Source organism: Cheilinus undulatus, linkage group 19 (genome assembly GCF_018320785.1).
Source record: "Cheilinus undulatus linkage group 19, ASM1832078v1, whole genome shotgun sequence".
NCBI lineage: Eukaryota > Metazoa > Chordata > Actinopteri > Labriformes > Labridae > Cheilinus > Cheilinus undulatus.
Genome location: NC_054883.1, coordinates 6,377,783 through 6,398,890, shown reverse-complemented (window position 1 = coordinate 6,398,890; position 21,108 = coordinate 6,377,783). Strand labels below are relative to the sequence as shown.

At 40.7% G+C, this 21,108-nt stretch overlaps 2 protein-coding genes across 3 annotated transcripts in view; one reads left to right on the top strand and one right to left on the bottom strand.

Annotated features, from left to right (window-relative positions):
- The window catches only part of pan3 (poly(A) specific ribonuclease subunit PAN3), a 31,715-nt gene extending 18,228 nt beyond the window's left edge, over positions 1–13,487 (top strand). Inside the window, exons 15-18 of one of the 2 annotated variants that reach the window (XR_005993429.1) lie at positions 648–777; positions 4,446–4,530; positions 6,584–6,648; positions 6,733–6,795. Coding sequence is in view for 1 of the 2 variants with exons in the window: in XM_041814604.1 (XP_041670538.1) it covers positions 648–777; positions 6,584–6,648; positions 6,733–6,871; positions 11,073–11,213 (475 nt within the window). In the remaining variant the exon portion in view is untranslated. Of the gene's footprint in view, positions 1–647; positions 778–4,445; positions 4,531–6,583; positions 6,649–6,732; positions 6,872–11,072 lie in introns of those variants that run through there. The other variant, XM_041814604.1, reaches the window with a different exon arrangement.
- Positions 13,488–14,933: 1,446 nt separating this feature from the next.
- flt1 (fms related receptor tyrosine kinase 1) overlaps positions 14,934–21,108 on the bottom strand; it is a 77,697-nt gene continuing 71,522 nt past the window's right edge. The window contains exons 24-30 of the mRNA XM_041813976.1: positions 19,893–20,004; positions 19,660–19,759; positions 19,431–19,536; positions 19,221–19,318; positions 19,043–19,112; positions 18,800–18,891; positions 14,934–16,133 (exon numbers count right to left, since the gene is read on the bottom strand). Of these exons, the coding sequence (XP_041669910.1) occupies positions 15,965–16,133; positions 18,800–18,891; positions 19,043–19,112; positions 19,221–19,318; positions 19,431–19,536; positions 19,660–19,759; positions 19,893–20,004 (747 nt within the window). The 3' untranslated portion in view covers positions 14,934–15,964. The remainder of the gene's footprint in view (positions 16,134–18,799; positions 18,892–19,042; positions 19,113–19,220; positions 19,319–19,430; positions 19,537–19,659; positions 19,760–19,892; positions 20,005–21,108) is intronic.

The following is a 21,108-nucleotide window of genomic DNA, read 5'->3' as shown; positions in this document are numbered from 1 at the left end:
CCTGTGTTTACTGTTCTTAATGACCACTACCTTGCTGCCACAGTGCTCTTGAGTTTAAAGCAAACAAAGGTGAACTTCTAGCATCGATAACATCTTGTAGGAACAGCAGGGTTTGGTACTATTTTAATTTAGAAAACAGGGATGCAGTTGTCCAAGGGATGTCAGATTAAACTTACGTATAACCAAAGCAATGAGTGACTACAGTACCCACAGGGAGGATCGAAGGCCAGTGATATTAATACTGCTAATGTTAGCCACATCCTGTCAACCACCTTTGCACCGTTACAGTGTAAAGTTGGTTAAGAGAATGTATTTAATTGACCTTAGACTAGTTGGCTAAATGCAGGTAGGATTTGTGGTGACTGGATATGAAATTATCCACCTAGAAACATAACTTTCTTTAAGTGCAAAGTAAACAAATCAGCTACTACACTGGTTTAAAGTGTTAGTATTTACTCTATCACTCACTGTGTAAGAGTAGAATAGATCTTATCCTTACAAAAATGCTGCTTTAAGACCTGAGAGTTGCATCGATTAAATGTGACTTCCTCTTTTAAAGTAAGCAAGAAATAATTAGTAGTTCCCAGTATCTTTAAAACTTTCCAACTCAGTTAAAGACAAACTGTGATGTGTTTATGTTTTCCCAGGTATCTGCTGACTGAACAGTCTCGCCTACGCAGTGTCAATGACATCATGCCCATGATTGGAGCTCGATTCTACACACAGCTGGATGCATCGCAGATGAGGAATGATGTCATCGAGGAGGACCTGGCCAAGGTATATGAAGGGCGCTGCAGAAAGCATGCATGGGCATACATTTTTATCGCTGTGCTTTTTCAGCCTGATGATCTTTTGTGGTCGTCAGAAATAGGGCAGTGAACAAAGAGGAAGTTGTTTGCACACAGAATGTTGTAGCATTTAAATTTGGCTTTGCAGTCTTGTCTGGAGTTAGTTTCCCTATGTTGGAGTGTGAATGTGTGAAACAGTCGGCCATCACTTCATCTTTCTGAGTTAATGCCCTTACTTCCTCTTAACACCCGTCTCTGTACACATCCACCAAACAAAGTACTTTGAGTTTTAACCTCAGAATTATGCAAATGACAATTTCTGTCCCTTTCGGATGTCTAGAGGTCCCACAAGATGAAGGTAACGCAAGACCAGAGAAGTGATGAAGATTTGAAACTGAAAAATTAAAATCTGTGGTTAGAAATCTTGCTACTGACTTGGGGAAGGCCTTTTTACCTAACTTGCATGTGATCTACTTTTCTCTGTACTGGTTCTGAAAGCTAACCTTGCAGAGTAGATAGATTTGCCAGTCTGTCATCAGACAAGTCCATCTTGAAAACCTCCAGGCCACACCAAACGCAGTTTGGAACAATCAGCGTAATTTGAGGGGAATGAGGCGGTAGCTACAGGCAGGGTTTAGTTGTACTAGAAGCCTTTAGCAATCGCTTCCACTAGTGTGTAGCTTTGAGCTCAGCTGTAGCAACAGTTTAATCAGAATTATACCACCTTACTTAAAGAGTTAAAGAGCAAAGAACCACTCTCTCCTGCCTTCTTTACCTTCTCCAACATGAGTTTGCAGAGTTACAGGGTGATATAGTGTGAGTTGGTATGGCTGCTGGTGGAACTATTAATTTGGATGTAGCCACAGCGGCAGTTTTATCAGAATTTTACTACGTTATCTCCATGAAAACAAGAGCATAGAGCCACACCAAAAGCTTCACAATGGAATAGATTTTTTTTCGTGCAGTCGTTTTGGGAGCAGTTGAGTTCTACTGTAAGCCGGTGTATACAATAACTGCTACCACTAAAGGGATTAGCCGTAGAAAAATTGTAGTTTTATCAGAATTGTGCCACATTCCTTTATTAAAAAAGAGAACAGAGCTACACCATAACCTTTTCTTGGTGGAGAAGATGTTTTTGCTCTTCTCCCAACCAGCCTTTACATAAGTTTTATCCACATCATGCTCCGCTGTTCATGCACTACAGCAGAGTTTTCCTCAAGCCAACATTACTTAACAAAAGTGTTCGCTCACCTGCCTTGACTCACATATGAACTTAAGTAACATCCCATTCTTAATCCATAGGGTTTAAAATGACGTCGGTCCACCCTTTTCAGCTAGAACAGCTTCAGCTCTTCTGGGAAAGCTTTCCACAAGTTTTAGGAGTGTGTTTATGGCAATTTTTCACCATTCTTCCAGAAGCGCATTTGTGAGGTCACACACTGATGTTGAACGAGAAGGCCTGGCTCTCAGTCTCCACTCTAATTCATCCCAAAGGTGTTCTATGGGGTTGAGGTCAGGACTCTGTACAGGCCAGTCAAGTTCATCCACACCAGACTCTCTCCTCCATGTCTTTATGGACCTTGCTTTGTGCACTTGTGCACAGTCATGTTGGAACAGGAAGGGGCCATCCCCAAACTGTTTCCACAAAGTTGGGAGCATGGAATTGTCCAAAATCTCTTGTAATGCTGAAGCATTCAGAGTTCCTTTGACTGGAACTAAGGAGCCAAGCCCAGCTCCTGAAAAACAAGCCCACACCATAATCCTCCCTCCACCAAACTTTACACTTGGCACAATGCAGTCAGACAAGTACCGTTCACCTGGCAACCACCAAACCCAGACTCGTCCATCAGATTGCTAGATGGAGAAGTGCAATTGGTCACTCCAGAGAACGTGTCTCCACTGCTCTAGAGTCCAGTGGCAGCGTGCTTCACACCACTGCATCCGACGCTTTGCATTGCACTTGGTGATGTATGGCTTGGATGCAGCTGCTCGGCCATGGAAACCCATTCTATGAAGCTCTCTATGCACTGCTCTTGAGCTAATCTGAAGGCCACATGGAGTTTGGAGGTCTTAACATTACTTTCTCTCTTTGTTTACAAATGGAAAGATTTACAGCTGTGGTCAAGATGGATTACATATAAATGTCAGCCACAGTACCATTTCTTGATTTCAGTTAACTAATAAGATGGACATTTCTGCAGATGCTACTTGATGTTAACCCCATGAATAAATTTTTGTATAAGTAGATGTAGAATGTATACACATAGCACACTGTGTATTGTATTTTTCTTGTACACCAATTGTTTCTGCTCTTCAATCCCTCTCTAGGAAAGAAGAAATCTTGTTGAGCAGTCTTTCTCTGTCCTTTCAAATGTAAATTAACGTGACTACACATTCCTCTGCAAAAAAGAATTTTTTTACAAGTCCAAAAAGAACTAAAGAACTAAATGTGCATTTCATCCATCAGCAATCCTAACTCAGTTCAGTGAGGTTATCACTGCTGATTTAAATTAGGGCTGAAAGATTTCAGAAAATTATCCAACTGCGATGTTTTTCCCCAATATTGTGATTGCAATTTGATATGTGATTATTCCTCAACTTTTAATATTCCTAAACAAGGGGTGAACAATTCTTTAAAAGTATCTAATTCTGATGATTTTGACTCATAATGCAAATTGGATATGAATTATTGTATTGAAAAGTTTCTATCATTCGTATATTTAATGAGAAAACTGTACAAAAATGAAGAAGGGAGGATTTTTTTAAGACTTTTCAAAAAAAAAAAATGGCCCTGAAAGATTGTATGATATATCATGCATAACATCTCTGCTGCAAAAAAAAAGTTTAAAACTGGTATTTTGACTCAAATTTCAGGTCAAATAAATATTGCACCTTTTGTGATTTGAAAATTGCAGCAGGCCATATTGCTGTTTATCTCATTTTCGATTAATGCTCCAGCCCCAGTTTAAATTTCTTTAAAAAATATATTTAGACTCCTGTGGTGGCTGCATCCTTGAAACATTTCCTACTGCAGAATGCAGCTTGACACAAAAAAAATAATTTGTCATATTGTGGTACCTCATCTAGCCTGCACATGCCTCATGACAGGATTATATTTGCCTTTTTTCTTCATGTGCTTGACATTTAAACAAGCAAAGGTGAAGCAGGTATTCAGAGCCATTCAAACAAATATTTTCCAGATGCGCTGTTCAAACTGAGAGCTGTGGTAGATCTTCCAGAGTGCCTTTCAAATGAATGAAATTACAACATCTAAGACGGTCATTTAATGCTACTTCAGTGCATCCTGCTTCTTTTTATTTCCAACAAGCATTTTTAACAATACTTTGTTGTAGAAATGCTGTTGTCTCTTAACATAAATGCTGTCGTTAACCATTGATGAGCTATCGTACCTAACTTGGAAGACTTGTCCTGTTTTTTAGGGAAAGATTTCATCGCTACTCCTTTGTAACTCTGTTTCAACGGACATGGACACATTTGAAATCCAGGGATGAAAGTCAGAAATGGGACTGATCCCAGTAGCGTTAAAAAGTAGAAGACCTTGACTTGTTCAGTCCAATGACTGTAAACTTTCCCCCCACAAAAGGCTAAAGAAAATATTGGCTGATTGGTTTAAATCCTTTTCACTTTGTTCTACAGTGCAGAAAACGTTTGACAGGGTGAGGCAGGCAGAGAGGAGGAAGAGAGGAGAGTCAGGAGTAAATTTTATCTGCAGAAGTGAAAGGTGAGCAACCACTTATTGACAGAAATTCTACAACTGACCTTTAGACAATCAAATTAACTAGACATTGACGTCTCTCTGGTTAGAGTACAATGAAGATGGAAAATCACAAATTAATCAATGGTGTTGAAGGTAGCCTCTGCTATTCATGGGTTTCTCTGAATGTTTAGGGACTTCATAGAAAACTCATTGTTGTTAGAAGCCACAGCCTCCTCCGGTTGACTTTCAGTAAGGAGGAAGTGTCGTTTGGAACCTGTGAGGAAATGGTCCAGCATTGTGAACGGGCGGAAAGTGAAGTGACGTACGTTTCAGTTTCTGATAGTGCTCTCTGCAGAGATAACGGGTATTATTTAAAGAAAGAAGTGTCACATACTTCTGACCTGCTTTTGCCCTTAAGCTTACTCTGGCGTCATTTAGAGATGGAAAACTTTTATTAAAGTCAGCTCGAACAATTAATCTGTTTGCGTTCACACATGCAGCACTCGTGGAAATGTAAGAACATGTTCAGGAGGGTAGTTTTGCAGTTTGACACTTAAATTTTGTGTCTAAAATTTTGGAAAATATAAGGTTTTCCCTTGATGATTCATATTGTTCCTGTGAAGTCTGCATTGTATGTTTGAAATCTGTGTCTCCATTCTACATTTACAACCGTCCTCTCTGAGAGTGCTAAGAATCCATCTGGTACTCCTGGGATGCAACAGGGAATGTTATTTTTTGGAAAACAGTTAAGATTGCTCAGGCTTCCACAGATTCAGTCATGTGCATAAGTTTGAGGCTTGAAGGGTGCTAGGGATTCACCACAGGGCCCAGTGTGCCACAACTTGGGGCTGGAGAGGGAGGTTGGGGCAGCCAGAGACAAGCCTGACACATGTTGACACATGCATATGCTACCTAGCAGCCAAAGTCAAGCTCAACTCCAGTGCCTGGCCTTTTCACTCCTGGTAACATTTCCAGAGACCGCCAGCAGTTTTTGTGCATTTGGGACATCCACAGCATGACCAAGGGCTCATTGCAACCCTACTACCAGCTTGGACGGTCTCCTAGGCCATGCTTACTCACCGCATCCACCATGTTCCTCCCTAGAGGTGTGGACTTTATTATTTTTCATACATTATTTCTCCATGCTCCTGGTTTATACAAAGACATCCAGAGGATGACTGGGGTTGTGTCGGTCTTCCTACCTTCCTGCTGGTACCCTCAGACAGCTTACTCACCACATCTGTGCCTTACATCAGCCTCAAGTTTTGACCCAAACATGCCTAAAAGTTTTGCGCACTACTGTAGGTCTGTGTGGGCAGGGGTTCTCAAACTTCTCAGGGCTAGGGACCCCTTGCAGGACTGAAAATTTTCCAAGGACCCTCACATAACCCTCACACTGATTAAACGTGTTAACTGCCATTTGTACTCCTACATGCTGTATTTTAAACTCTTCGACCTAAGTACAAGCTCTTGTCCAGTTGAGTGTGGCTTCTTACTTTTTGCAATCCATTGAGCAGCCAAATAAGAAGCCCTCTGTGCTTTTTCTTGTGCTTTTTTATGTGTCGAGCGATAAATTTCCATATTATCTCACAATCATATCAAGTTTTTATTGGCCAAAACTGAATTATGTGGGAGGGATTGATTTAGTGTGGTTATTTTATGACGCTGTGGTCATAAAACATTGTGTATTTAGTTGACTTTTAATGACATGGAATTGCTTTAATAAATTATTTTAAATTATTCTGGGGACCCCCAGGGGTCCCCAGACCCTACTTTGAGAACCACTGTGTTAGGGGATGTATTTTTTTTAGATTTTTTTATTTTTTGGCCTTTTTGCCTTTATTTGATAGGACAGTGGATAGAGTCGGAAACAGGGAGAGAGCGGGGAGAGACATGCAGGAAATAGTGCCACGGGCCGGATTCGAACCCGGGTCGCCTGCGTATATGGCATGCGCCTTAACCACTCAACTACCGGGGGGGGGGTATTTTTTAATGATGATTCTATCCCTCCTCTTGTTTCCTGCCTCTTCACTACCGACTGTTAAAGAAAGACCAACACCTAGTTGTTTATTTGCAGGAGGTGCAGAACGGCCGTCTCTTCCGCCTGTTGGCAAAACTGGGCACCATCAACGAGCGGCCAGAGTGAGTAGCACCTACTGAAAGATCGGCCTGTATTTTCCACTTCAGATTCCATGATCATGTGACGTGCTTGACTTTCTGTTTCAGGTTTCAGAAGGACCCGACGTGGTCAGAGACAGGCGACCGCTACCTGTTAAAGCTTTTCCGGGATCACCTGTTTCACCAGGTGACTGAAGCCGGGACGCCCTGGATCGACCTGAGCCACATTGTCTCCTGCCTCAACAAAGTCAGTGAGCTTCTGTTGTGTCATCTCTTTTATTGTATTTGTGACGTTTATGAAGTGTTCTGTGATAATGAAGTGTTTAATGCGTTTTATTTAGTCAAACATGCAAAGTGGCCTATTTTATGAGCATCTGTTTGTGCTTCATAAGCAGTTGATTAGAAGACATGCATGAAATATACAACAGATTGCAGAAGAGAGGGGAGAAAGTAGGTCTGTAATTGGCTAACGTCCAACAGTGACATTTGGTGAGCAGCTGGTCGAAGGAAAAAGCAGCAAGATTGAAAATCCCTCAGCGCTTTTGAATTAGTTTATTAGAAGTCATTTTCTTCTTTGCTTCACTGAGCTACTAAAACTGAGAAAGCTTGTTGGTAGTTTACTAAAATTCCAAAATGTAAAAACCAAAAACAGCCCCCAAAAAATGTTTAAAGTATCAAGCTTGTTAACAACCAACTGAATTTTTTGTAGAGTTCTCAGAAATTTCCTTTCTTCTCAGTTCCTCATATATGAAGTGTGAAGCTGACTCAAACTCTTTCACAAATATACTATTTTATTAATATCTACGGGGCTCTGCCCTGTGATTAAATATGCTTCAAGTTCATCTCGGATTAAGGCCACATTTACTTCAGAATTTAATCTAAAGACCTTGGGCAGTTTTGAATTTTTGATCACACAACAGGGTAACCATGTCTGTCATCAGGTGGGTCCAAAACCTCAAGCTGAAACACCGGCTTGTGATAAGAACCTGTCTGGACCAATCAGCTTCTTTTATGATGCAGGAGCTACAAATGTTGTTTAGTTGAAGCGACTGCAAGCCTGTGAACAACAGTGACATGTGAAGAGAGTGTTGTGTGTGTAGCTTCAGCAGCAGTTTTATCAGAACTAAACTATAGTTCTTTACTTAAAGAAGAGCAAAGAACTGCACTGAAAGCTTTTCTTGGTGAAAGATGTTTTTGCCCTTCTCAAGAGTTTAATGTGCCGTTTGACAGCAGTGATCATGAAGAATCATGTGCTTACAGGACAACAGCTGCTTGTTGAGTTTATTTTGTGTAATTTTACTTCTCAGCAGTGGTGCATGCCTACTAGGGGTGGGAAACACTAGTGGCCCTATGATACAATATCACGATATTTAGATCATGATATGATAATAATGCGATTTCAAACATTTTGCAATACATTGAGTATTGCTTTACCATGTATCGCAATATGTTCTAATCTGTAGCATTAGCCTTGCCTTCATCAGCTTTCTCTGGGTGATGCCAAGTAAGGAGAGTGCTCATGTTTGTCTAATTTTCACAATTTTTAATTTTTATGCAGCACTTCTTGCAAACCTCATGTGTCATGTCGATCTTGTTCACACCCTGCTTATCAAAAATCCAACATTGCTCCATGAGTTTGATTTAAATGCCAATAGTGCATTCCTAATGGACTTCTCTGATGCTGCCTTATTTGTGTATCGATAGAATATCTCCACACAAAATATCACGATATTATGCTGTATTGCACAGGTTCCCAACCTGGGGTCTGGGACCCCCTGGGGGGGTCGCCAAAGATCTTAGGGGGGGCATGAGGCCTTGTCTGCTCTGAGGCTGCCAAAATTACATTTGCAAAAATTGACTAAAACCCTGATACAGCAGTTAATAGGTAGTTTATACCAAGTTCTTCTGATAAGAAAAGCACTCACAGGCCTTTTTAAGGGTTTTCAGTGAGCTTTATCAGCTTTTCTTAGGTGACCCTTAGGAAAAACGGTTAGGAATCACTGCTTTACACCAAGAGCTTGGAGCTCACTGATGGCCAAACAGCTCTTTGTTCTATTAAATAAATCAGGTTGTAGAAAAAATATCAGAAATTTTGGTCATGATTAGTCATTAAGGTGTTGGTATCGGGTCCTGAGGCAACACCACTTGAGAACCTCCACTTTAAACAATAAAATATCCATAGATTTTATGTTCTGTTGTACCAATAGTACTGAAGTTTGGGAGAAATAATTACATTTCTGTTTGAACCCAAAGATGCCATGAATGGATGATCAATTGAGAGCAAGTGTCCTGTTTCTAATACAGAGCGGTGGTACGAATAGAGATGATGTCCTTTTCTGCTTGTTTCATGTTTATGCTTTAAAGAAGTTAGAACCCCCCGCAGAGGCATGAAAGAAGATTCAGGATTTTGTTTGATTGATGAAGAAGAATCACCACATACATTTCTCTTGGTTTATAAGTGATGATTCAGAGGAAGTATTTTATTTTAGTTAGCCATTGTACATTATTTGGTTTATTTTGCCTTTAATGACTTCTAACACATTGTGAACTTCAGTTTTTTTGTTAACTGTTTAGTGACCCTTTCTCATATGCTGGTGGGATTAAAATTAAATTAAGCTGTTCTTGGTGGAGATCATTTTTGTTGGTATAGAAACTGCTATTGACAATGTTTGAATGTATCTAGTATTGTGCTGAAATATAAAATTCTGGTATTATGACAGCTCTGATATGAAACAGTCTATCTGGTGTGTAAAGGTATGCTTTTGAAAAATGTTAAATAATGTTAATCTTATCTGAGAGTTCTCTCTAAAAAGGAAGCTTGCACCGTCGCCTGTTAGGGTTTAGTTGTCACGCACGGGTCTGTGGACTACAGCAACATCAGCAGCAGCAGCAGCAGCCTCAATCCCACTTGACATTGTCTGAGCTTAGTGTCACCTTTGAGTAGCAACCCCTTTTCAACATCAATCCACACAAATCTTCATGCATTAGTCACTTTTCTATGTTAACACCTCACTGCCCTGAAGAAGGAAGCTTGTGTGGGTGCAGTTTCATCAGAGTTACACCAACTACTGGCTTGGCTTTTACACCACAGCATTTTTAAGCGTCTTTGCCAATCAGTGGAAAGCATTTGCATAAACAGTTCTGAAACTAAGAATGAAAAATGATTCAATTTTCACTGGATCATGTTCATGTAAAGAAGATCATGTAATGCAACATTAAAACAGAATTTATAATAATATAATTTATAAGGAGACTGTCATATTTTCAGAGAATGTAACAGCTACTAGTGAAAAGAGATATTTGGTTTACTTTTTTGAATGAAAGAAAATCAGATGTTTCTGCAGATTTTAAGCTTTTTAAGGGGAATTAATCTGATCACCAAGTTGCAGATTTCAGAAGTTACTTTTTTTTTTGTAATTCAGGTTGATTTTGGTGCCCCCTGTGGGCTAAGGGAATATCTCCTTACTCTTATCCTGTGCCAGTGCACAGTTACTAGTGTCTTTTCTTAAAGTGATACTTCAACATTTTGGCAAATTCGCCCATTGCCATAATCCCTACAGTCTTAGTAATAGGTTTGTTTCTGTTAGTTGTCGGCGCAAGCTGTTTCTAGATCTGGGGGGGACCGATATACCAGCTGCACAGCTTTCCCTCATCAAACTCATCAAATACACAATCCAGCAACTCCAAAATGCTCTAGTGGACAAGTTGTGGCCTGCACATTCACCACGCTATGAAATAATAACGTATAATTATGTAACATTACGATGAATAAAGCAAATACTCTGAACTATTTCTTGAGTAAACCACTGGCTGGAGTGACACAGTGTAGCAGCCATGTCTGGAGTGTAGTTCCGGCTTTGCATTTAGCTTTAAAACATCTCCGTCTTGTAAGGTTTCATGATTATTTCATAGCGTGGTGAATGTGCAGGTCACAACTTGTCCACGAGAGCATTTTGGAGTTGCTGGATTGTGTTTTTGATGAGTTTGATGAGGGAAAGCAAAAAATACTGTCTGCTTACATAGCGTTAGCTGTGCAGCTGGTATATCGGTCCCCCCAGGTCTAGAAACAGCTTGCACCGACAACTAAAGGAAACGAACCTATTACTAAGACCATAGGAATTATGGCAATGGGCGAATTTGCCAAAATGTTGAAGTATCCCTTTAACAAAAGTATTTTTTTCTGTAGAAAACATTTAAAATAAAAGTTTCTTCAACATGTAGCTGGTCTGGCTCTCACCTCTGGTATTGTTTGAAACCTCGCTATAGGTAACATCAGTATTTATTTAGTCTTTATGACAAGCTAAAAACTCCTCACAGGAGCTTTAAATCAGCCCACTTTACAATGCAGCTTTACTCAAACACTAGAAAACATTTAATCCAAGAGTTTTACCTGAAATTCAAACATCTGTGCTTCTAACTTACAGACTTTTTTGTCTTTTTTCTCACAGCTGGATGCAGGCGTTCCTGAGAAGATCAGCCTGGTGTCCCGAGATGAGAAAAGCGTCCTGGTCGTGACGTACTCTGACCTGAAGCGCTGCTTCGACAGTACCTTCCAGGAGCTGCAGGCCGCCGCCTCTGGCTCTCTGTAGCGCCCTCTAGGGGTCCGGAGTGGGACTGTGGGACCTGGAGCACATTATTGCACTACAGGGGAGGAGCAGGCTCATGGAGACAACATCAGCACGGCGACGGCAGTGGGGCGGGGCTTTGTGAACCTCAGTCACATACACTGACCCTGTCAACGGGACGGCTTTTTCTAAAGTGTATTTTTTTTAGTTGTCCAAACCCCGCAGCTGAAAATTGTAAAACAAACGGAACAAATGAGGACAAATACGGAAGCTGTGACAGACCAGTTTGAGGACATTTTTTTAGATTTGGGGAACAAAACAATGAGAAACAAACCATGAGGTTTTGAACATTTTTCCTGCTTTTATTGTTTATTTCTACAGTCGGGGTTTATTTTTCAGAGGAGGATGCACTAAGATTTTAATTTTTTTGTTAATTTTTGTTATTTTTATGAATAAGTGTGAGTGGCCTACAGGGTGTACTGAGAGCTAAAGTCACACACACAGACATTCAAACCAGAGCAGACTAAGAATGAAAACAACAAAAATAACAACAAAAAAGAAACCCAGCTTTGCATTGACTGCGCATCTCTTCCGTCTGGAGACCACACCCCTTCATTGTGACGCACTGAGAGACGGGACGCACCACTCGAGGCTCTCGCTGAGGAGGGATGGCACCTGTTTGATGAACTGTGCCAGCCCACCTTCGCCTTGGTTGTTGGTTCCCCTTCAGAAAGGACAAACCACTCTGGGTGGGTGGGAAGGTTTCTTAAAACTGGAAAAATCAATGAATTTCTGACATTTTAGTTCAGGAGATTGTGGAACATCAGGCTCATATGTAAGCAGGTGATGTGTGTGGGTGGGTGGGTTAGCATGGACTGGGGTTTGGGGGAAAACGTGGTTTCTGTTGGCACTGAAGAAGGGGTGTCTTCTCCTGATGCCGTCTACCAAGTGTTTGTTACATATGCAGCAGCAGCCTTTGGTTAGCGGATGCTACAGTGACACGAACTGCTCGAGGACGGGTCTTTTTTTTTCTTAGGCTGTCCAGCACTTGGGTGTAGCCCGCGGGTGGGGCTTCTGTTGAGGTGGAGCCACAGCTGCCTCTTTATGGAATGTCCTTCTTTTGTCCCCCACCCGTCCTCCCTGCCCCCTTTCTGTCTCCCCATTCTCCGCTTTTATCCCACCTTCACACAGGGGGCGTGACCCCTCAACATTTGAGAAAAAGTGACGCTTTTTTGTGATTTTCTAGCTGGTTTTTCCTCTTTGCTCAGATATTGTGCAGGAATGCATGATGGGAAATTGGAGGGCAGGTTTTTTTTGCCTCAACTCTTTATTATTCTGTGGACCAATTCCAGCAGGGGTTTCTGGGAAAGGGATGAAGGGCGAAGGAGAGAAGAGGAACAGGGCACTGGGCACCAAAAGATTTTTTTGTTTGTTTTATTTGACTTTTAGAGATCATGATAAAATGTGCTGGAGACGATGCAGCGGCACGGGCTGCTGCGCTCACTCGGATGGCTTGGATTTCTCTCAGGATGACAAACAGCTGGAGGGGCTCGATGATTGAATGTGTTTGGCTGTCATCGGCCGCCCCCTGCCCAGTCGGATAGATGAGCTACAGTGAAGTGGGTTCTTCAGATCGAGGCTTTAGGACAGTATCGGCATTGTGCAGATCATGCTGGGAGGGATTTTTATGTTGCCCTTAAACACAGTTCATACTCTGATAATGATTTTCTCTTAATCAGTCTTCATTTTGACTGAATGAATTTGGTGCTGCACTCTTTAAAACCACTGAACTTGATTCATCTGCCATCACCTTGTTATTGTCAAAAGTGGTCAAACATCAGAAATACGGGGTCACATGACCGGAATGAACAAGCACAGTCTGAATGAAGGTGAAGGGCAGACTGAACTAGAGCAGTGTCCTGGCTGTTGATTGTCTGTATTTGGGGGCAACAAACCTGCAGGGTGAGTTAGATCATGTACTTCTTCCTCTGTTTTAGTGACATGAACAGACAAAAACATATTTGGTGAATGTGGTGCTTTAGAAAAACCCTCAAAACACACAAACACACACTGATGCCCTCCAACACGGCCTACACAATGTCAGTGCTCATATCACCTTCTTCCACATCACAACACACACTCCAGGTAAAATTGATGACAACTTTCTTCTCCTCCCCACACATCTACACACCTACAATCACCATCTTAGTATGTTTTTTGCCCCTCTTGTGTTCATTGTCTCAAATTTTGCAATATTTGTGTGTACAGCAGTATTTTAATAAAGAATACCAAAAGTGATCCATGTTCTGTCCTCTTTTTATCCTTTTAAGGAAATACATTACATTCATTTACAAAACAAGGCAAGGGTAGATCTTTTCTCTTAAAACAAGATCACATCTCGTAGTTGATACATTTCCTCCTTACATCTGATGAGATTATTTTGCCTCAGTTTTAGGTCCTCATCTTTTCTAGTAGTTACAAGATTCTGAATCCACTCAGTGATGAGATTCTGATCTCATAATTATCAGTTCTCATGAGATCTTGTCTCCTAATGATGATTATTTTTCTTCATTAAAAGATTTTTTGAAATATTTTCTTCAAACATAAAAAACACTGTCCTGTTTCCCTTCCTTCTGACAGCATTCATCTGCACTGCATTGTATTATCAGGCTCAAATAACTGCCAGAGTTCCTGCAGATCCTTGAAAAGTTAAATAAAATCTTAAACTGCTGCATTTACAGTTGTTATCTATACTTAGCCTATCTGTCTGAGTGTGTCAGCCCAACCCCTAATTATCCATGAAAGTCTTTATAGAATGAAATCCAAAGTTTGTGTGTTAAAACACTACACGTGATAGAAAAAGTTTGCTGTTAACATCTAAAAACACTAAGCTGTGCAAGTACACTATATTGCTTCAGCTCATTTAATCGTCAGCCCACACCATCCTAGAGCAGATTTTACTGCCTCATTTTTCATGATTTTGAAGCTTAATTTGATAAGCATAGAGATGTTTGTCATGAAAAAGCATTCCTGTAACTGAGCCCTTATGGTGGGGTAAAAACCAATGAACAGGATGGAAAACAAAACTTTAACATAAAGGTGGGTGATAACACCAGATGTACAAAGACATGTAGAAGGATACCAGCATTTTATTGATTTATTCTTATGATTTCTGATCAGAAATGGGGAATTTCAAACTTTGATCAGCATTTATTTCTGTCAAAAGAACCAGCAGGAGACAATACAACATGAATGAACTGATTTTTTGAAATGATTAATAGTTTGTTAATAAAAAATTGCAATAAAACATGAGGAAATATGTATACATGCCATATATCATAATCCAACTTTCAAACACCAGTTTGTTAGGTACACCACAATTAAACCAGAGTAGTCTAATAAACATATGCTTTATTAAGGTTTAAGTGTTATATCTTTGTTAATGTACAGTGTTGATTTAACTGTATGCTGATATAGCAGGCAGCAGTTGGTTTAATATGTTAAATAGTGTCCACTGATACGATCTGAAAGCAGCATCTCTCGATAACTATTCGTCATTATGTCTGGACTTCATTGACATGGCAGTATAGCTACTGAGCACGTCTGTTTTATTATGTCACAATTGTTAATTCACCCCCCCCCTCATTCTTTCTCCACCTTTCTAAAAATGTGTGCTGAAACAAGCCGTTCTCAGATTTTCCCCTCAAGATGTCATGTGGGGAGTTAGCCCCGCCCCCAGGTTCGGTTGGCCCTCCCAACTTGGAGGAAAGGTCCGCCCTCCTCTCCTGATCCTCCTCTCAGCTGCCAGCTGAGAGGAGGATCAGGAGAGCCACATCCATTAAGACACATCCATTTCCTGAGAGGGGCGTGATCAGGGGCGGAGCCTGTTCTGAGCAGGGCGGAAACAGAGAAACTTCAATACTGGAGTGTTTTTTTTTTTAAGCAACAAACCTTACAGGCATGTTTTGGGGGCCTCTAAGACCAAATTAAACTTGTCTCAAAGGGGTAAAATATGTGACCTTTAACTTGTGGGCCAGGAACTAAAAGTGGGAAATAAAGCTGATTTAATGTGGAAAAGTCAATGAAACAAATCGATAATGTGCTTTTATTTTTAAGAATATGTCTCCATCTCTTTGTTCGATCATGTTTTGGCAAGAACAGTTTGGACTTACTAGTTTAAGAAAGACTATGCTAAATGAACTAGCAGTGAAGGGAAAATGTGCATTCAGGCAATGTTAATTTAAGGAACAGAAATGTCAGTCTTAAATGTTACAGCATTCATATAAATACAGAGAGCTACATTCAGTCTAAGAACAGAGTAAATACCTGTTTTCTTCCAGCATATAGTCACTATGTAGGAGAAACAAATGTTTGATACAGCAGTGTTTCTCTTTACAAAGCTCAGCACATGAGGTACCAATACAAAAACTAATAATACTTGCAGGTTAGTGAAAACAGCATTATTCAGCATGTAAGGCTTGGCTGCTCTGATAAGGTGTGGTGTGTGTTGATGCAGGATAATACTTTGTCATACTGAAAAAGCTTCAGTGCACATGTAACAGAAGAGAAGCAAAGCCATGTTTGGAGTTGAATCCAGAGTGTTAATTTGTACGTTTGGGTAAAGAAGACAAGTGAAAGAGAGAATACCTGCAGATATCGTAACGAGGTAGAGGTAGAAAGTGTAAAAGCAGAAAAAGCTCTGATTGACGAGAAATGAAGAGCAGGAATGTGTATTTTTATACCCTGTGCAATGTTGTCAAAGACAAGAGCAGATACTAGAGAGAGGGGTACAGAAAAGCAGAGTTGTAGTCAGGAGGAGGGGAGCCGCCTTCGTCAGATTCCCAATCACATGGCAGGATGGACGGCTCGTCGTCACGGAGACCTCTGATGTCTTTGCACAGAAAACGCACCTGGTTGTCCTGACACTTGGCAAAGGAAAGAAACCTGAACAGAAAAGCAAGTAAATCATTATTTTGCAATCTTGTTTGCTCTTGTTGTAAAATGATTTATGTTGAATTCTACAGAAGGTCTAAGCCAGTGTTAATTTTGGCAGCTATTTTTAATTTTAATTTTCATCTTTAAATGAAATGCATTTTAGTTTTAGTCACATTTTAGTCATTTCTACCCTTTAGTTTATGTCGACGAAAACTCAAAACATGTTAGTCTAGTTATAGTCCATAAAAAGTCCTCACATTTTAGTCTTTACTTCTAGTCCAAGCATTTATTTTCTTGCCTAAATCTGGTACCAAATCATGGTTGTGTGTTCTCTGCACCCTGCCAAACCTGGGGTCCCTGCTTTCTACAGCTGAGAGGCAGAATAGATACAGATGCATTGTTTTTCTGACAGATTTACCCACAATGGAGAAATATCATGGATTTTGAATGTCTGACAAAAACTACATCATATTTTAGTTTAGATTTAGTCATCTTGGTGAAAACTAAACTTAGTTTTTGTCAGTTTTAGTCATCAAAAATCTATTTTTGTAAGTCTTAGTCTAGTTTTTGTCATGGAAAAAAAGGCCGTCGACGAATAGGTTTAGTCAGTTTTAGTTAACAAAATTAACACAGCTCTGAGGGACATATGTAGCTGGGCAGGGAGGTCTGTTGATATGCCAGACTGAAATGTGCGTTCTGGCAGAGTGATTAGTGTTTAGGGCGTGCAATTGTGCTGTCTCTAATGTTTGTGGGTTGAGAATTGAAGGACCCTGGGGCATGCAGATAGTCGAGTGGTTTAAGGTGCGGCCAATGAATGGGGCAGCCTGGGTTTGAATCCAGCCTGTGGCCCTTTACCGCATGTCTCTCCCCACTCTCATCCCTGTTTACGAAATCTATCCACTATCCTTCTCTATCAAATGAAGGCACAAAATGCCCCAAAACAAATCTTAAAAAAAAAAAAAAAAAAAAAAAAAAAAGAACGTAAGGACCTGTAGAGTGTAAAACATTAAGCTTTGTCAGCAGGAAACAGCTAACCTAGACTGAATATATTTTCCCACACATCTGGGAAAGCTCCCTTAGAAAGCGTTTGGGAAGAGCAGGAGTTTTCAGAAAATCAGGTGACTGGAGGAACGTTCGATCTGTTGCATTAATGATGGGCTAACAGAGCAACAAATGATGTAGACAGTTGTGCTACTCTTGTGCAGGTCACTGCTGCCTTAAATTGTTAATGGTTCATGTAAAGTTGATGCCAAAGCCGCTTGGGAGACATGCAAAAACATCGGCTGTGTCCGAAACCACTCACTCATTCCTTGCTCCCTATCCACTATATAGTGAGCAGCATATAGTGGACTATATAGTGGACTCAACTGCAAAACACAAAAATGATTTTGGACTCTATTGTGGGCAATGACAATTAAAACGTTTAGCAACAACTGCTCGCAGATTTCGATGACAACGGCTGAGGATCGAAATTAACGGTAGAATTTCACTGAAAACTGATGCTACATGTGATGTATTTTCCCCCCAAAAATAAAAATATTAATTGATAAAAAAAAGCTTGTGTCTTTAGTGGCAAAATAGTGTACATTTTTGTGTGTAATGTAACTTATTTGTGCATAAAGATGATGGTCTCATGTCTTGTAATTCCCAGTCACTCCGTTTTAAACCCTTAACATTTTCTTACAGATCTGGTTAAAACCAACTAAAAAGTATTAGTTTTTATATGTGTTTCTGTGCACCTCTCATTCGTCCATCATGTTTGAGAGCAGCAACTGCTATGCATGATGGTAATCATGTGAGCATCGGATGTTCACTACTTTCAAAGTGCATTGTGGGAAAGAATGAGTGCACTATATAGTGAATTCGGACACCACTACAAAATGGCATATTCACTATCTAGTGAATAGGGAGTGATTTTGGACACAGCTATCTTCTGTGCCATGACAAGCTCTCCACTTCCTCGGGGGCGAAGTCAGACAGCTCATTAACATTTAAAGCCACAGACACAGAAACAGCTCGTTCTGAGCAGGGCTGAAACTGAGGGGTTTTTAGACATACAAAAATCCAATACTGGGGTGTTTTTTCAGCAACAAACTTTACAGGCATGTTTCGGGGACCTCTGAGACTGATATAAACTTGTCTTAAAAGGAGTATGATATGTGACCTATAAACGCAAGATTATGACCAAATGAGGGAGAAAAGCTGTTAAAAGGCGGCACTGTAGTCTGTATTACTGCTGTGTATCCGAACATGTTTGTGCAGTGAAATGACTCATTGAAATACACAATAAATGGGGACAAATTTCAGCCTCAGGTCATTTGAAGTGGCTACAGTGCATTCAGTAATGACAGCATGGATTTAGCATTTAATACCAGTGGACTGGTTACACAGGTAGATTAGATACAGTCAACTGTTGGATGAAAATATAGATAACAAAGTGTGTCTCTCACAATGGATTTTAGGGTTAAAAATATGGATGCATATCCAAATATCAAATTTTTTCATTATGAAAATAGGAATTGAAAGTATCATCTTCCCCTTTCTTGTGTACTGAGTGGACAGGAGTCATAATCTGACGTTTGAATGTTTTTGTGCAGAGGATAGTCGGATGATGAGATGTCAGAGGTGTTAGAAACAAGTGAAGTGTTTAAAGGTCAGGGACTAGCTGTCTTCACCTGCTGAGTTTCCTGTTCTTGGTGCTGTTATTTGTCATCAGATGCTTCAGCTCCTCAGACGGCAGGACCATGCCGCTGTCGCTCTGTTCATCCTGAAGCAGAGAGGATGCACAGTATCTCAGGATACATCACATTTGCTAATCCCTTGATTTTGTATTTATTCATTAGTTTAACCTAAAGTGACTCTGTGTTTACAAGCTGAGGATGAGTTCTAGTGCAGGGAAGTGAAGGTATTTTTCTTACGTCAAGGCTCTCTGGCTCCTTGCAGGGCAGTTCCTCAAAAACCTGAAGAGTGGCCATCCCCCTCATGTAGCTAAATGGATTCCAATTCATAACATTAGTTAGAAATGCTCTTCACTCTCACATCCACACCTAGAAGTTGCTCTCTGGATTGTTTTCTTTCCTTCTCATTTTTCTTTACCTCAGATTTGTGACTGCAAGAGGGTTTTCTTTAATAGTCATACTGCGACCGTTGTCCCCTGTTGTAAAAGATCCCAGTGGAATGTAATCCTTCCCATCCTGTTAAAAATAAGGAACCAAACAGGGATATTTGAAAGCAGGCTCTGTTTGTGTCGTTTTGGGTAAAAAATGAGTGATAAGCACGAGGAGGACAATCTCTAATGAGCTTTACCTGCTGAACCCTTGCCTGCAGCAGGTCTCCCAGGGTCTCCACCAGGTCACTGAAAGTGGGTCGATCTGAAGGGTTTGCCTCCCAGCAGGCTAGCATCGTGCTGTATCTGCAAACACGAATATACAGTTTTCATTTTTTAGGTTTTTGTCATTCTGCAAATCCTGACGATGAAGCTAAAAGTCTAATCTCTGCTTGTCCTGCTGCTTTACTGTGAAAAACATCCACTCACATCTCAGGTGTGCTGTACTCAGGGGCTCTCATCCTCGCCCCTCCCTTCAACCTGTGGCAAAACTCTTCATCGATCTGAAGACCAGGGTACGGAGAAGCTCCTGTTGGACAAATATTTACAGTATTTAAAGATGACCACAGTGTGTCTGATCAGGATGTTATAAGGGTTTTTAAATTAGATCTGCCACTTTTTCCACTTTCTGTTTAATAAAAGTTTAGAGTGAGAGCTCTTACCTAAAGAGAAGATCTCCCACAGCAGGATGCCAAAGGACCAAATGTCGCTCTGAGTGGTGAACACTTTGTCAAAGATTGACTCAGGAGACATCCACTTCAGAGGGAGACGAGCCTGTCGGCCAATCAGATCACAGTGTTGAGGAGAAACATTTCCAAAAAAAAAGGAGCACTGTCGAACCAAAGCAGGTTTTCAACTTCACCAGTTTTCAAGGTGCTTGGAGGATGAAAAAAAACAACTTTATGAGACCAATGTAACTGAGCTTTGCGGCCTTCTTCAGGGTCATCCAGAGGCCGTTGATGACCCCAGTGAAGGCCAAAACTAGTCAGTCTTGCTAAACAAAAAGGAGTGAAAGGAATTTTCAGAGCAGTGGCTACAGGATGCAAAACAAGACCTGGTATACAGTGATGTAAAAGTATTTGTTCCCTTCCTGATTTCTTATTTATTGCATATTTTTCACACTTAAATGCTTGGGGGCAACAACTGCAACTAACACATCTCAGATTTAAGTCCAGACTTTGATGTAGCCACTCCAAAACCTTTATTCTTTTAAAACCCTTAGAGGTGGACTTGCTGGTATGTTTCAGTTAATTGTCTTGTTGCATAACCCAAGAGCACTTGAGCTTGAGTTCATGAACTGACGTTCTCCTTCAGGATTTTCTGGTAGATAGCAGAATTCATGGGTCACTCAATCACAGCAAGTGGTCCAGGTCCTGAAGCAGCAAAGCAGCCCCAGATCGTCACACTGCCACCACCATGTTTGACTGTTGGCATGATGTTCTTTTTATCAAATGCTGTGTTATTTTTACATCAGATGTAATGGGCTGCACACCTTTAAAAAATTGAACATTTGACTCAGAGTATTTGACCAAAAGTCTTGGGGATCATCAGGATGTTTCTCTGCAAATGTGAGACGAGCCTTTGTGTTCTTTTTTGTCAGCAATGGTTTTGGCCTTGGAACTCTACCATGATGCCATTTTTGCCCAGTGTCTTTATTATGGTTGAGTCATGAACTCTGACCTTAACTGAGGCCAGTGAGGCCTGCAGTTTTTGGATGTGGTTCTGGATTCTTTTGTGACCTACTGGATGGGTTGTTGATGAGTCTAACCTGCAATTTCCACATAACAATGACTGCGCCACGCACCGAAGCGCTGCTGGTCTGGTCCTACCTCGCTCACTGGTAGAGTGACTAGAGTGCTGCACCATGGCACACAGCCT